General features: G+C 41.2%; 1 protein-coding gene across 7 annotated transcripts in view; it reads right to left on the reverse strand.

Annotated features, from left to right (window-relative positions):
• THSD4 (thrombospondin type 1 domain containing 4) overlaps positions 1 to 17,312 on the reverse strand; it is a 699,350-nt gene that overhangs the window by 99,940 nt on the left and 582,098 nt on the right. For all 7 annotated transcript variants that reach the window (XM_061595164.1, XM_061595167.1, XM_061595165.1 and 4 more), the window contains one exon: positions 1,182 to 1,357. In XM_061595164.1, the coding sequence (XP_061451148.1) occupies positions 1,182 to 1,357 (176 nt within the window). The remainder of the gene's footprint in view (positions 1 to 1,181; positions 1,358 to 17,312) is intronic.

The following is a 17,312-nucleotide window of genomic DNA, read 5'->3' on the forward strand; positions in this document are numbered from 1 at the left end:
CCCATATGTAATAAATTGCAAAATGTATACCATAGCCAAACGCATTTCGACAATTAGTCTTCTTCAGTGGCTTTCATGATGAGTATACATTTTGTGTATTATGTTCTAAGATATGAACTGATATGTGGGCTATTCATTAACTCAATTGTTCATTTCCTTCTGTCACTCAATTGTAAAAAATATATTGACAATTTTGCCAACGCCAATATATTTGCCATACACCAAATTTGCCATATGCCAATATATCTATATTCTATATTGATATTATCTTGACTATATCATATATTTTGTATTTTATTGTGTATGGGCACTGATTTTTGTATTATTTTGCTGGATTTTATATTGACCGTTCATATACATATTAAATTTTTGATATCATTTTATAATTATATGTCTGTACCTTAACTTTGTTTGGAGCACTGTGTTTGCGTTAAGGTAGATTTTAACTTCACAGTTTTTGTTCTCCAACCAAACAATACATAGATTAGGGGAAAGTGTGTACTAAAATGAATATATTAGTGAAAATATAATAAAAATGCATTATATTAGGAGAAATTGCTTACAAAAATGTGTACATCAGTCAAAACTGCATACAAAAATGTGATTATTAGGAGAAATTTGCACTAAAATTCTGAAGAATTTTCATGAAGATTTTTTAAAAACAAATTGCAAATTGCTACAGAACTGTGGAGAACTGATTTTAAGATTCGAAAAATGAGAAATTGATAGAACTGAAACTGACAGATCCTCCCATCCCTAGCTAGCTGGCACAAAGTGTTGTGTAAAGGTAACAAGATGAAGGGAAAAACATGGACTTGTGGGCAAGCAGGAGAATCAACTAAACAAAATGGATATGAAGTCAAAGAGAAACAATAAGCCCTATCATTCTCCTCTGTGTGCAGCCATGAAGCTCACTGGGTGACAGTCTAATCATTACCTCTCAGCCTAGCCTATCTCACAGGGTTTTGTGAGGATCAAATGGGATAATCGCCACCCACAGCTCCTTGCAGGATAGAAATTTGATAAATAATAATCTTGCTTGAAAAAAGGAGTTTTCTTTTCAACAATTCATTGGTGTGTGTATTTCTAACTAATAAGGTTATTTTAGGCTAGTGAGAGAGAACAAAATGGACTTGTGGTTAGCCAAAGTGGTATTATTATACTGAAGATTTGCAGCTTACATAGACATCCAAGATTTCATTTGTTGGGCCATCTGCAAGAAAGGATTCCCCTGCAGTGCTTGAGATTTCATTGGGGCGCTTGTAGGTGAATATTGTTCCTCCTCCCTCATATCGCCCAGGCCGATCAATTGCCCAGTTCCCATTGATAATAGACCACCCTGATCGACTCCGCAATGCTGTAAGAAAGAAGAGGGAGAGAGAATGTGATATGGTGATAAAAAGAAATAATATATTTGTAATACATAAAATATTATATAGACAAAGCAATGTTCGCATCAAGAAAACTTGGGCGCAAGCACATTCTGAAGCTGTTCTGATTATACTTTGTCAAGCAAAGTGACAAGAGAGGATTTAGGAGTTGGGAGGATAACTATTTAATTTATTTATTACATGTTTAGTGCAACCAATCACAAGTGAATGAATGGCCCAGATTCTCCACTTAGAGAGGGACAGATCAGCCTGTATCCAGCCTGCTTCAGTTTTGCACGTGTTCATTCTAGATATGGCTCAAATCATGCCCACTCTTCAGCCCACATGAAAGAGACCGTAATTTTCTTGTATCTTTCATGTGAAGCATGAGAACTTCAGGTAAAGTCTCAGGTGCAGGGCTGGTGCTTAGGAGGGAACCACGGAGTGAATGTGCATTTGTTCTCTTAAATCTCTCTGGTGCTGCATCCAGTTCTGGTCTCCGCACTTAATGAAGGATTCAGACAAACTGGAACAGGTTCAGAGGAGGGCAACAAGGATTATCAGGGGACTGGAAACAAAGCCCTATGAGGAGAGACTGAAAGAACTGGGCATGTTTAGCCTAGAGAACAGAAGACTGAGGGGAGATATGATAGCACTCTTCAAGTACATGAAAGGTTGTCACATAGAGGAGGGCCAGGATCTCTTCTTGATCTTCCCGAGTGCAGGACATGGAATAATGGGCTCAAGTTGCAGGAAGCCAGATTTCGACTGGACATCAGGAAAAGCTTCTTAAGTGTTAAAGCCATACGGCAATGGAACCAATTATCTAGAGAGGTAGTGGGCTCTTTGACACTGGAGGCATTCAAGAGGCAGCTGGATAGCCATCTGTCGGGAATGCTTTGATTTGGATTCCTGCATTGCGCAGGGGGTTGGACTTGATGGCCTTATAGGCCCCTTCCAACTCTACTATTCTATGATTCTATGAGTCTATGACACGAGTGAGTTGTATAAGATAACGCACAATGTAGAGGAAGTGGATAGAACTTTTCTCCCTTTCTCATAGTACTAGACCTTCCTGTTGTCATCATAAGAACATAAGCCTGCTGGATGAGGCCAATGGCCCATCTAGTCCAGCATCCTGTTCTCACAGCGGCCAACCAGATGGAAAGCTTGAAAGCAGGACCTGTGTGTAGTAACACTCTGTCAACTTGTGATTCCCAGCAATGGGTATTCAAAAACACATTACCTCTGACTGTGGAGGCAGAGCATTACCATCATAGCTAGTAGCCATTGATAGGCTTACCCTCCATGTAATGAAGCTGAATGTTAATAGATACAGGATAGGGGGAAAGCAAGTCCTTCATACAGCACATGGTTAAACTGTGGAATTCACTCCCTCAGGAGGCAGTGATGCCACCAAACTGGATGGCTTTAAAAGGGTATTAAACAAATTCATGGATGGTAAAGGCCACATGGCTACTAGTAAAGACTTATTTTAGTTATTTCTATGCTGCTTAATACAGTAGTTTCTAAGCAGTGGACAACAGGAATACAACCTACATGCTAACATTAGTTGTGATAGGGACACAACATACATCATAACATCAGTTAAAATTAACCATATGATCAGCAAAAAATCACCTAAAATATCTGCTGAAATAATGAAAGATGGAAAAAAATGAAAGTTGACCATATATTACCTCCAAGATTAGAGGCAGTGTGCCTCTAAGTGCTGTCAGGTCCTGCTTGGGGGCTTCCCATAGGCATCTGGCTGGTCATTGTGAGAACAGGATAATAGATTAGATAGACCCCTTGGTTGGATCCAGAACACCTCTTCTTATGTTCTTATGTCCACTCTAATTGTAAGTTTATGTTTACCAGAGAGATGGAGCTTGAACCCCAACCTACCAACAGCAGTATTTCAGATTGAACAATTGCTTGTCCAGCTTGGTGCCCTTCTCCCTCGCCCCTATGATCTGTCCATGGTACTGACACCTTGCCAATATTTTGCATTCACTGTTATTGGACTGCATGTTCTTCAAGTGTGCTTCCTTCTTTCTGACACTTGAATCCACCTGCTTCCTGGACTGAATGTTCTTTCCATGGTCCTACTCCATCACTGGGCAATAGCTCCTCCACAAGGATGAGCCTTGAATAGGAACCTAGCATAAATGAGGAACATCTACCCTTTGAATCAGGGTTGGGTAACTCGTGGTTATTATTAGACTGCAACTCCCATCAGTCCTAGCCAGAATAGCCACTTGTCAGAGATGATAGAAGCTGTAGTTCAGCAACATCTGAAGGGCCTCAGGTCAGCCACCCTTGATCTAGGTCCTTTCCACATCAACTTACATATTCTAGTTTCTGTGCCAGCACCATCAGACTGTGTGACACAGGAATCTACCTTATAGTGAGCAAGACCATTGCTCCACCGGGTTCAGTATTGTCTACACTGACTGGCAGTGGCTCTCCAGGGGTTTCAGGCAAGATTCTCTCCCAGCTCTACTTGGTGATGCTGCAGATTGAAACTGGGACCTGTCTGAAACTGAACTGGAATGGGTTCAGAGGAGGGTAACAAGGATGATCAGGGGACTGGAAACAAAACCTTACAAGGAAATTCTGAAAGAACTGGGCATGTTTAGTCTTGAGAAGAGAAGACTGAGGGAAGATATGATAGCAACTCTTCAAGTACTTTGAAGGTCATCACACAGAGGAGGGCCAGGATCTCTTCTCAATCATCCCAGAGTGCAGGACACAGAGTAATGGGCTCATGTTGCAGGAAGTCAGAGTTCGGCTGAACATCAGGAAAACCTTCCTAACTGTTAGAGTGGTATGACAATGGTACCAATGTCCTCAGGAGGTGGTGGGCTCTCCAACATTGGAGGCATTCAAGACTAGGCAACTGGACAGCCACCTGTTGGGTATGCTTTGATTTGGATTCCTGCATTGAGCAGAGGGTTGGACTCGATGGCCTTATCGGCTCCGTTCCAACTTTATTATTCTATGATTCTGCATACAAAGCAGATGCTCTACCACTGAGCTATGCCCCCTAAGCCTTAAGGTCTAAGTGACCTTGAGAATGAGTGCACATCATTCCCCCAATCCTTTCATTGCCTTTCCCTACCCAGAAGAGGCTACTGTGGCCAAACGAGGGAAAAAGTACAATCACAGAAAATGTCTCTTGCAGAGTTTTATCAATCCACACATGGCCATTATTAAAGAAGAATTGGGTAAATTCAAAAATGAACTAAGGGATCTGAAGCTAAGCTGGCTCAAATTCTGGAATTAAGTTTATGCATTCCTCTAATTGAACTAGAAGTCTGGGAGATTGGCACACAGGAGAGAACCAACTGAAGGAACAATTGAGGAACAGAACCGAGGAAATCTGCAAAACTATGCTTTGAGTTCAAGACTTCTTTCATGAATCTGTATCACTAGGGAAGTTCAGAAAACTGCCAAATGTCTTGTAAAGCCACATACTGCTCTGTGCAGTATCAACAGTGCACCGCATCCAAGCCTTCCTCCATCATGCACAATGGAAGTGCTTCCTTGCCATCTGTGCATTCCGCTGGCATGAGAAAGACCTCTATGCACATGCTGATGTATGTGCATAAAACTCCTCCACATAAGGAGGGATTGAGCCAGAGTCTCTCCTTGTGTAGAGCTCTTTCCCACACCAGCTAAATATGCAAATGGCAGGGAAGGGTTTCTGTTACATCCAGCTGCCGTAGGGGCATTTCCATCATGCATGGTGTCATCGAACACCTAATTTGCATGGCCCCACAGCCATGATCTCCCCACACACATATATGATATTTCAACATGTAGGAGATATGTGAACCTTCCTACTGATATGGGGAGAAGAGTATAATATTAACATGGGAGAATTCAATTACCTACATTCCTGGCTTTTCAAAATTTTGTTAAAAAGACAGTGTGGAAGTGCCTGAGATAATAACTTACAGTCAGCAAGATACAGTCAGTGCAATTTAATTAAATTCACTAATAGGCAAAAAACCTTGGCAGGCCAAGGTTGTTTTTTCCTACAACTAGAGTCATTGCTTAAGTAGCAACATATTGTAATCAGTCTGATTTTACATCAAACTGCAGTTCCAGATTCAATTGGTAACACACCCAAAATAGAAATAGAGCATAACCTCCAGTTTGAAGCACAAAAGGCTGTCTTCACCATCATATGACACTGACCAATAAAGAGACTTTGAAATTAATAAAAATAAATTTGACACAGATTTCTAGGATGAATAATGAGAGAAATATAATTTTCTAGGTTACATTCTTTATAGAAACAGTAGTAACACAGAAAAGAAGCAAAGTAAGGACACTAACAAACATACAAAAATGTAATTCTCCATCTTTGGAGATGGCAAGTGTAGCCACCACTCACCATATGCTCAGAGGCACATGTTCCCAAATTCTTCCAAGCTACACAGGAAGTGAATTGGACTGTGAAAGACCAACCCAAATTGTGTTGCTGTACTTCACATACTCACAGAAACAGAAACAAAAGAAAATGATTTCCTATAGGAAACTTCACTAAAATTGCAAAGTAAATCAGATATATTTAAAGTGACCATCTGAACTATATCAACTGTCTTAATAATGTTGCTTCCTCCCTGCTAAAACAAGATCAGCACAGCACATGTCTTGTTCTATTATTTGGGCTGGTTGCAGGTGTTGCCACCACTCACCATATGCTCAGAGGCACATGTTACCAAAGTCTTCCAAGCTACACAGGAAGTGGATTGGACTATGAAAGACCAACCCAAGTTGTGTTTGTATTTTGACAAATTTGTAGGGCAGTCCAATATCTCAGAGAGGAGTTCAGGTCTCCTGCTCCCCTGGTGCATTCACTATAGCTGCCCAATTTCCCTGCTTTTTAAAGTTTGATAGAAATATCTGTTGGCTATAGGTATGTTCTTAAACCACAAGGGTTTTTGCCTATTAGTGAATTTCTCTGCTTTTTGATCTGGGAGGTAAGGAATGGGATCCTGTGCAAGTTTGCTGAGAACGGATTGATCATTTGCATTCTTAATGAGTTCAGTGGGATTTGCTTCCCTGCAATCATGCTTAGGATAGGTGAAACTGACTACAGGGGAGGGGGAGGGGAGGAGGGGGAGGGGGAGGGGAGGAGGGGGAGGGGAGGAGGGGGAGGGGGAGGGGAGGAGGGGGAGGGGAGGAGGGGGAGGGCAGGTTTGATCATTTTCATGCAGACAGTGCCACGTTGCAGTCCTCACCAGGCACTCTTGGGGGACTGACCCTGCATGTGCTTGTAACGAATAAAGGCCTACCTTTTTGATGCAAGCCTGTGTCTTCAATTTCTTCAAGGACCCCTGGTCCAAGAACCCAAAATTCCCCATCATTGGAAGGGGAGGGGGAGGTGTGAAGGAAAAGGGGCAAAAGGGAGGTGATGGGAGGGAGGAGAAGGGGAGGGAAGCTTTGATTATTTGCATGCTTATTGAGTTCAGTGGGATTTACTCCCATGCAATCATGATTAGGATAGGTAAAACTGACCATGGTGGAGGGGGAGGAGGAGGGGGAAGAGGGGGAAAGAAGAGATTGGAAGGGGATGGAGAAGGAAAGGGAGTGGTGATGGAAGGGGGAGGGAAGGGGAAAGAGGGAGGGTATAGGAGGAGGAGGAGGGGAGGGCAGGTTTGATCATTTGCATGCTTTTTGAGTTCAGTGGGATTTAACCTTTGTAATCATGCTTAGAATATGTGAAACTGACCTGGTGGGGGGCAGGGAGGGGAAGAGGAGTACAGAAAGGGAAGGGGCAGGGAGGAAGGGGAAAGTGATTGGGTAGATGGGAACTGGGCAGAGGGGAAGCCCCTTCTGTTTCCAAAAGGAAAACATTGTGAAAAGTATCACTCTTTTTCAGGGTTTCCCTCACCTTTTTATTCTACAGCAGGCACATGTAGCCTCCCACCCAAATTTAAACCAAAGCTGTCCCTGGCCACATCCACATCAGACCTTTATTTCACTTTAGACAGTCATGGCTTCTCCCAAAGAATCCTGGGAAGTGTAGTTAGTGAAGGGTGCTCAGAGTTGCTAGGAGATGCCCTGTTCCCCTCACAGAGCTGACTGTTCAACCACCCAGGCTACTGGAGCTCTGCCAGGGGAATAGGAGTTCCTTTCACAAACTACACTTCCCAGGATTCTTTGGGGGAAGCCATGACTATCTCAAGTGAAATAAAGGTCTGGTGTAGTTGTGATTCCCTGGTTAGGCAAGCCCAGCAGCTGTGAGTCTGGCCTTTAGAACACTGACATTGGTTCCTACTGAGCATGCCCGGCCTTATCATTGACTCCAATGCTAAATTTCTTAAATTAATTAAAAATCAGCCAGGCATTTTTAATCTTTTAAACTGCAGAAGATGAAAGTCAGAGTATGGAGCAACATCAGTAATAGGATTATAGGCATTCTGTGAACACAGCTGATTTTTAATTAATTTCAACAAATTATGAGAACTTGGACAGAAAAAAGTCCAAAAGGGTCTAGGTTTTTTCCCTCTCTTTTTACACTTTGAACTCTTGATTCTCTCTGACTGTTTTGTGTATCACCATGAAAACTTAAGTGTGTTGTCAAGCAAACATTTCTGAGTTCAGGACTGTATGTTTTGTAAAGTTTTGTTTTGAAATGAGCTTATGGGAAGCATGGCATGGGGGTATTTTCCATTTAACATTGCGGAATGTGAAAAATCCATGATGACAATAGTATACAGCCACTCTTGTGGCTGAATAAACACCTGTGCTACAGATCTACTTGACAAGCTTTCTCTTCGCCAAGGCTTAAACTAATTTTAATATGGAATGCCTCTATTAAATGTGCAATTGTTATTTTATTTTAATAATTCCTATTGCAGCTCCTTGGTACTTTTCTTAAATCAAAAGAATAACAATAAAAAGGAAAATTGCTGGGAAGGATTGAGTAATTAATAATGAAACAAAAATTGGTGTTTGGAAACTAATCAGTCTGTGAAAACTCTAGCTTGATATTAAATTGGGCTTGCTAGCGCTACCTTGTGATTAAACCAAAGTGTGTCTGTCTAAATGTTTGGAGAAGTCAGGGCAGTGAAGTTCTCCTGAGCAGAACTTGGAAATGAACTTTTAGGGGTTCTTCTGCAGGCCCTAATTACCCCAAACAATCCACTCTGTGGCCCCAACAACCCATTTCCACCAGCCTTTACTATACCCTCCAACTAGGCCTCAGGAGAATGAGGTGCCCCCAAAGTACACCTTAATGAGCCTCTTATCTGATATAATATCACTATCTGAGGCCCTGCAATGCAACAGCAGTATCTCTATGATTACCAGACAAGCCTTTCTGGATCGGCCCAAAAAACCTATCTAGTCCGGCATCCAATACTTTTAGCCTTCAAAAGAGCTGGACAGCATCTGGCAAGTCATCCTTAATCGCCAATACTGAGTATGCCAAATTGATTTCTTGGGAAACATGGTTCCATATGTTGAAAGCACTTCCAGAATGCAAGATTTGTGTAGTTTTGAGTTGGACTATAGAGTGGAGGGCTTGTTCTCCCTTTATGCAAGGCTAGCATTTTATTTTATTTTATTTTTGGACACTTGGACAGTCACTCAGGGTATGAAAACTGTATCTTTCCCAGGTGCCAAATTGCAAACCATTAATGTGTCTGGAATATGTAATAGTGAAGCTAATAAATCCTGCAGGGTGAAAGGATTCCTATTTCATACTTTTAAAATTAAAATCTTGATGGGTTTTAGAAATGGTAAAGTTAAATTACTTATTAGTTTCTCCCCATTACAATAATGACGATATACTGTAAAAACCTGGCTGGATTTCCAAATTGTAAACCAGATCCGGAATTAGAAAAGGAGACAGGTTGAATGCTCAAGAATGATATATCCCTAAAGATGGATGGATAGGGTTTTCCCCAAATCTGTTCCCTTTTTACCGTCAGGATTTGGTCTGTCCTTCACTCTGTTCTTCCCAAATTCCTGTTTAACTATGAGAATTCCTAAAATTATTTCAAACTGGAGCATGTGCAGTTTGCTGACCTTTTAGCTCTTTCAATTCACCTTCATTCCCCGTTTGTATTCCTATTGTATATGTGCACGATTGCCAAAACACTGTCTTGATGAGATGACATTGATGATTGCATGAAAATTCTTTGTATTTGGTGTTGAAGAAATATTGATAATTTTAAAGGCAATACTGATATTTTGGAAGGAAATATCAATAACATTTTTGTTCTTAATATCTATATTCTAGAGACAGATTATTTTATAAAAAAATCAATTTTTGAAAATAGCCGTGGAAAATTGCTACATAAAAATCTGATCCACAACAACAGAGAATAAGCGAGTTAATGGAAAATTCAGACCCAAATCTGAATTGGGTGGAATTCTAGCACATCCCTAGGAGACAGTGAATATAATTTCTACACCACTACATTTTTTTAAAAAAAAGACAACTAGAACATGGCAAACTATAAAGATAAAGCATTACAAATGAAGTTCAAATACAAATAACAATAAAGATTCACATGTAAGGCAGCGTAATTAACAGCGTGGGGGGGTCTTAATTTTTTAAAAAATATATAGATATAAATCAAATACAAAAATACAATAAAATTCCACAACATTAACAACTAAGCAAAATAACTGATATAGAAACAGACCCCACATCCCACCCCAGTAACATCTCCCAAACATCTCCCATACATCCTTAGCAACCTTGCACATACAAACCTCACTCTGAAGCATTTCCACCAGCCATACCCATAATGCAGCTAATCTCCTGCCCACCATTTGTTGCAAAACAAATGTCTGGTCTACAAAAAAATCCCTGGCAGCATTCAGCAAAATTTACAATCAGTTCAGTCATCCACCTCCATCTAGAGCAGTACAGTATCACACAAACAGCAACATAAGCGCCCCCTCCCTTTTCCCCACCCACATGAGGCCAGTTCAGTCCCTCACATGGAGAGGTGAGGGAACGTGTATGTCAGAATGAATTCATAGTGCTGCTATGTAAGCGAACTGGTCAGAAAACCCTGCCTTTGGGTAAATTCTGCAGATGAATGCCCTGTGGGGAAGAGCGCTGTTGCACTCAGGTCCAGCTTGTGGAGAAGGGTGCAGACAAACTGGAACAGGTTCAGAGGAGGGCAACCAGGATGATCAGGGGACTGGAAACAAAGCCCTACGAGGAGAGACTGAGAGAACTGGAGATGTTCAGACTTGAGAAGAGAAGACTGCTGCCCTGGGCTCCTGCTAGGAGGAAGGGTGGGATATAAATAAATAAATAATAGATAGATTAATAGATAAATAGATAAGACAGGGGAGATATGATGATACTCTCCAAGTATTTGAAAGGTTGCCACACAAAGGAGGGCCAGGATCTCTTCTCAATCATCCCAGAGTGCAGGACACAGAATAATGGGCTCAAGTTACAGGAAGCCAGATTTTGGCTGAACATCAGGAAAAACTTCCTGTCAGAGTCATACTGGAGGTATTCGAGAGGCAGCTGGACAGTCACCTATCGGGTATGCTTTAAGTTGGATTCCCGCATTGAGCAGGGGGTTGGACTCATCAGTCCCTTCCAACTCGATTCTAGGTTGTTGTACTAGATGGGCCTTTGGCCTGATCCAGCAGGGCCCTTTTGAAGTTTTCATGTCCTGAACATGTATGGTCAATGTTTGTCCAAAATGGAAATATCTACTGACAGAACAAGGAAGGCTTCATGTAGAAACACTGCCCATAGTAGTAGAGACATTCTGAGGCATGTGTCAGTTCCTTCTCCTGAAGCCGAACAAGTTCCTTAAGCACACCCAATATCAGTGCTAGGAGTAGTGATGGGTTTATCTGCCACTTTCAGTTTCTCTCACATTCTCATTTTTCCAGTCTGAAGTTCAGTTCTCCACATCAGTTCGCATTAAAAAAAAAGTCTTCATGAAAATTCATAATTGTTTTAGTGTGAATTTCTTCTAGCATACAGACAGTTGAATGTTATTTGCCTCATATAATGCATGTTTGTATGCTATTTTCAGTAATATATGCATTTTTATGCACACTTTACCTCAGTAAATGAATTTTTGAACACATTATTTGGCTGGGGAACCGCACTGCAAAATTCGAAGAAGTGTGGATTTTGAAGGATGACTGTGTTTCAGTTCACATACTGTTTCAGAAAGTGCAAATTAAGTAGCCTCATCTTTAATTGCAAACTGAATCAAATGCTTTCCCCATCTTTAGCTATAAGTGGGGTCACTATACCCACCCCCAGAAATCCCTTTAAAACAACTGCTGTCAATCCTGCATTTGTCTTCTTTCCATTTTCCCCATAAAACAAATGTCTGATATCTTTCTCGAAAGAGGTAGCAATCCTCTAAGTCATGGAGATCCAAAGTTATGTCATGTATATCAGAAGTGTTGCAGTAACAGAAATCATGAGAAACTCTCTCCAGGGGCCGCTGGAATGGGAAGGGAATACACCAAATGAGTGGGAAGAAGCTTCAAAGGCCCTATTCCATCATTTGTATTGCTTTGGAGCCAGTGTGCCTCAGTTCTCATGTATGATGAGATAAATGTGGGAAGAACAGATCTCTTGGTGGTGATTAACTAAGTTAGCCAAAAGTGCAACCTACGTATCCAGGCATGGAATTTGTTACAACACAGGAGGAAGATGTGTCTATTGTTGCTTGATTCTGAACTTCCTTGTAGCATCTTCTTCTTGTTGTTGAAGTGTTAGTTCCCCTCTATTCAGCACTGGTTAGACCTCATCTTGAGTACTGCGTCCAGTTCTAGTCTCCACACTTCAAGAAGGATACAGACAAACTGGAACAGGTTCAGAGGGCAACAAGGATGATCAGGGGATTGGAAACAAAGCCCTATGAGGAGAGACTGAAAGAACTGGGCAAGTTTAGCCTGGAGAAGACTGAGGGGAGACATGATAGCACTCTTCAAGTACATGAAAGGTTGTCACATAGAGGAGGGCTGGGATCTCTTCTTGATCATCCCAGAGTGAGGGACATGGAACAATGGGCTCAAGTTGCAGGAAGCCAGATTTCGACTGGACATGAGGAAAAACTTCCTGTCAGAGTCATAAGACAATGGAACCAATTACCTAGAGAGGTAGTGGGCTCTCCAACACTGGAGGCATTTAAGAGGTAGCTGGACAGCCATCTGTCGGGAATGCTTTGATTTGGATTCCTGCATTGAGCAGGGGGTTGGACTTGATGGCCTTGTAGGCCCCTTCCAACTCTACTATTCTATGATTCTATGCTTCTAACCTGCCATTGCCGGTGCTGACACAGATGGACCTTTACCTTGCCATTGGCTTACAATGAACTGTAGCTCAGTGGCATGGCATTTGCTTTGGGTGCAGAAGGTCCCAGGTTTAATCCCCAGTATCTCCAGATGGGGCTAGGAATATTCCATGTCTGAAATCCTGGAGAGATGCTGCCAGTCAGTGTGGACCACACTGAGCTAGATGGCCCAATGATCTGACTCAGGACAAGCTGAATTCCTATCTTCCTATGTAACTGTAGGCCAAGCCATAGGCCATTGCCTTACCACTGGGTGACAATGGGCGGTTACTCAATGGTAGAGCATCTGCTTTGCTTGCAGAAGTTCTCACTAGTATCTCTAAGTGGGACTACAAATGTCCCCATCTGAAATACTAGAAAACCACTGCCTGTGTGTACAATATTGAGCTAGAAGGACCATTAGTCTAGCTTGGTAGAAGGCAGTTGCCCGTGTTCCTGTGATAAGAACTGGAGTTCAAATATTTTATGTACTCAAGCTCTTAGGGTCTCCAGATGTTGCTATGAGCAAAGGTGGACAGAGGGTAGGTTATCATGTAGCTGTGACATAGGAAGGGCCATGATTTAGGAGCTGTTTTTTGGGGTCCCAGTGTTCAGATACGTATAACTGAAAACAGATCTGTAGCAGAGAAGCTAGCTAGCTAGCTAGCTAGAGATCCACAAATTTATGCTGAAGATACAGCTTACAAATGAGTCTCTGCTATCACTGAATCTCCTGCTAGAGAACAAAACCAGCCCAATGTTCAGTGTTGCAAATAAATTGGCACTGGAACTTTTTAAGGGTGAGTGGCTTGATGTGGATTAGAGAGGCTCTAAGAGCTCAATTTAGTGTGTATCAAGGTGGCTGCTAGATTAACAGCTCATATGTTGGCTGGAATTCAAGCCAGAAGTTATGCCAGTAACTTCTAATGCAATGGGTAACTTAATAACATCTGTAGAATGTAAAACTCACTTAAAAATGGAAAAGCACTTGTAGAAAAACAAATAAACCAGAACTGGGGCATTTCCTGTCCTACAAAGATGAAAAATGCAATGTGTAGCCAGAATCTAAGTTGTCACTGAGTTTTACCAAAGGTGAATTTTCAAAGAGAAAAAAAAAGGTTCCTGATTAGGCAAAATCATCAGAAGAATTTCAAGGGAAGCAAAAGAGTTTTGATAAGGCTAGGATTGACCTGAAACATCAGCCATAACTGCTCAACTCTGCTTATGGGCTGTGAAGATGGAAAGTCCTGCCATTGATTCTTTGGGGCAGGAGAGGCTATAAACATGGTCCAAGTTCACCCACTGGTCCAGGGGAAGGGAGAGTGCCCTGGATTGCTTATGCTAGGGGGGTAGCCAACGTGATGCCTTGCAGATGTTGTGGTCTCCAGCTTCCACCCAGCCAGCATTGCCAATGATAAGGGATGATGGGTTCTGTAGCTCAGCAAGATCTGGAGTAGAGATGAGGGACAAATTCAATTTGGTTTGCATTTCATATGAGAACTAAAACACAACCAAAATTCGATCGTATCCATATTTTGCGATGCAGTTCTCCAACAAACATTTACAAAAATGTATATATTAGGGGAAAGTGTACTTAAAATGAATATATTAGTGAAATTAACATCAAAATGCATGGTGTTATGAGAAACAGCTTTCCAAACTGCATACAAAACCAGGATAAATTCACACTAAAATGCTGAGAAAAAATGAATGAGAATTTTTGCAGATTTGCAAATTGCTGCAAAAATGTGGAGAACTGAATGCAAGACTGGAAAAATGAGAAACTGGAAGAACCAAAACTGACAGATCTTTCCATTCCTAGTCTGAAGGGCCATAGGTTTTCTGTCCCCTGCTGTAAGACTAGGTTGGGAGCACTCTACAAGTAAAGCATTGTCCCTGTGCTTTGAAATAAGAAGTGATGGTTTGAAGACATTAGTCTTTGTTAGTACAGTGAATCTTTGTCTATTTTCAAAGGTTTTTTAAACCCTTTTCACAAAGAGGAACTGAATCTTGGGGGGGGGGATACAGGAGAAGGGAGAATAATTTTTCATTTTTATGAAGTGAGCCTGTTAACTTTGGCCAAAAAGGGGTTGTGATGGAAATCATTCCGTTCTTGCAGGATAATGAGGGAAGAAGCAAGAAGGAGCAAACCTGTCTTTGTCGTTAGTTCTGTCTTTGGCAGTTGCTCATCATTATGGGATATGAATAGTGATTTCCTTAGCTTGAGAAATGAGTTTTCAGGGTGAGGTGCATCTCAATAAAGATGTCACTAAAGAGACAGGCAGCAGGTCGCCATAAGAGGATGACATCATCAGTCAGAACTCTCCTCCCACTTTGGATGGATGGATGGAACACAGCAAATTGTACGAAGTTGATTGTTCCAAGCCTGCCTTATGACTTTATCCGGCCAAGTTCATGTTTCCTTCTTGCTTAAGTAACTGGGACAGAGGATTCTTGATTACCATCTGCAGTATACTTTAGAAATGAACCAGTGGCACAACACCCTAGGAAAAATTGACTGAGTCATGATTCACCTAAACCCAATTATTCAGAGCTGGGTCCCCAAACTGTGTCCTGGACACATTACTGATTCAAAAGCTCAATATTGTTGCTTCTAGAACTGAGGGCCAGCTCTCCACACCATGGAACCAAGATCTAGTAGAAGACGTGAAGAGAAAGACATCTTTCGAAAACTATGTTTAGACAGGCATTTGCAATATGACTTTTCTCTTTTTAACCAATCTGTTATTTGTTGGTGTTTTATTGATGCTTTTATGGACATCTTCTGTTATTTTTATTTTTATATGTTGTATACTGCCTTGAAATATTTTTATGGAAGTGCAGATTATAAATATTTAAATCAATCAATAAATGTTGATGCATATGATTGGAGGGAGTTCCACAATTGTGTCAGTACATGAAGCTGTCTTATACTACGCAACAAATAAAGAGATCCAATATATCCAAATAGCATCTATATATTGCTGTCCTGGGCTCCTTTGGAAGTAAGGGTGGCATATTAAATAAATATAAATAAATTTTGGAATTGATTTTCTGAATAAAATACATATAAAAATAATCAAGCAACAAAGGTGATTATCATTCTTTCTGATTTATACATATATCCACTAATAGGCAAAAAACCTTGCAGTTTAAGAATGTACCTATAGCCCACAGATATTTCTATCAAACTTTAAAAAGCAGGGAAATTGGGCAGCTATAGTGAATGCACCAGGGAAGCAGGAGACCTGATCTCCTCTCTGAGATATTGTATTGCCCTACACATTTGTGAAAATGCAGACACAATTTGGGTTGGTCTTTCACAGTCCAATCTACTTCCTGTGTAGCTTGGAAGAATTTGGTAACATGTGCCTCTGAGCATATGGTGAGTGGTGGCAACTCCTGCAGTCAACCCAAATAACAGAAACAAGACATGTGCTGTGCTGATCTTATTTTAGCAGGGAGGAAGCAACAACATTAAGAAAGAACAATATAGTTCAGATAGTCAATTTAAATATGTTGGATTTACTTTGCAATTTTATTGAAGTTTCCTATAGTAAATCATTTTCTTTTGCTTCTATTTCTGTAAATATGTGAAGTACAGCAACACTTTGCAACAGTAAAAAAAAAACTCCAAAAACAATTGTGGAATAATGGCACAGACTATTCTGCAGAATAGCTTCCAGTGGACATGAGGAGTGTCTCAGTTTGCACAAGATAAAACAGTGGGAGGCGAAATATATTCTAGCAAAATTCTAGATTATTGTCTCGCCCCGGCCGTGGGCTTCCGATTTTTAGGGTCGGTACCAAGGAATCAAGGAGGCAAATTCAAGGTTTACTCACAAAGGAGAATGCTTTATTGGGTATATATCAGGCATGCATACCCAGTGGAGCAGACCCAAGGTCTCTCGCAGAGAGGCGTTGAAGTCTGAACACCGAGCAGGGCTACATGGTCTCCTTTTATAGGAAAAAGCTTGGCAAAGCATACATGATGAGGGCATACAGCAATAATCAAATCATGACATCTTGACATAAGTACATCATTAATCAATCTATATCAAACTAAGCATCAAAGCTGCTACTATCTTACTTTTTTTGAAGTATCCCTGTCCCGTGATCTGGGGTGTCAAGGCACTTGATGGATCTTCCTATCTACGTGCGAGAACACTGTGCTGGTGTAAGCAGGACGTGTTGACCTGTCTATGCCCCCCTTTCTATGGCACGTGCCCTACTGTTAATCAGCACATGCAGCCCATCCTTGGCACATGCGGCTCATTAGAGCTATCTGGCCCAGTGCCAAAGCTACTGTCCTTGAAGGTACATCAAAAGACCATCTCTCAGCCCACTAGCCTCTCACAGATAAGACACAGCTGAGGGACATTGACTGTTCTGTGACCTAATCTCTAACAAGCTAGGTCTCTGGCAGGTGTCCAAAGCTACAGAAGACAGCATTATGAGCTTAACTATTACATCTTAACCTCAAAGGCACTTATACATATAAAAGCAGTAAGGCAGCCTTGCATAATGGTTATAGCGGCCACATACATGCCCCAGGGTATACAATGTTATTCTTGCTTCCTAAAATATGCACATATTTTCTGCTTACTAGTCCTTATCAGTCATTTAAGCTGGAATCTGACAAACT

Source organism: Rhineura floridana, chromosome 14 (genome assembly GCF_030035675.1).
Source record: "Rhineura floridana isolate rRhiFlo1 chromosome 14, rRhiFlo1.hap2, whole genome shotgun sequence".
In the NCBI taxonomy this organism is placed as follows: Eukaryota; Metazoa; Chordata; class Lepidosauria; order Squamata; family Rhineuridae; genus Rhineura; species Rhineura floridana.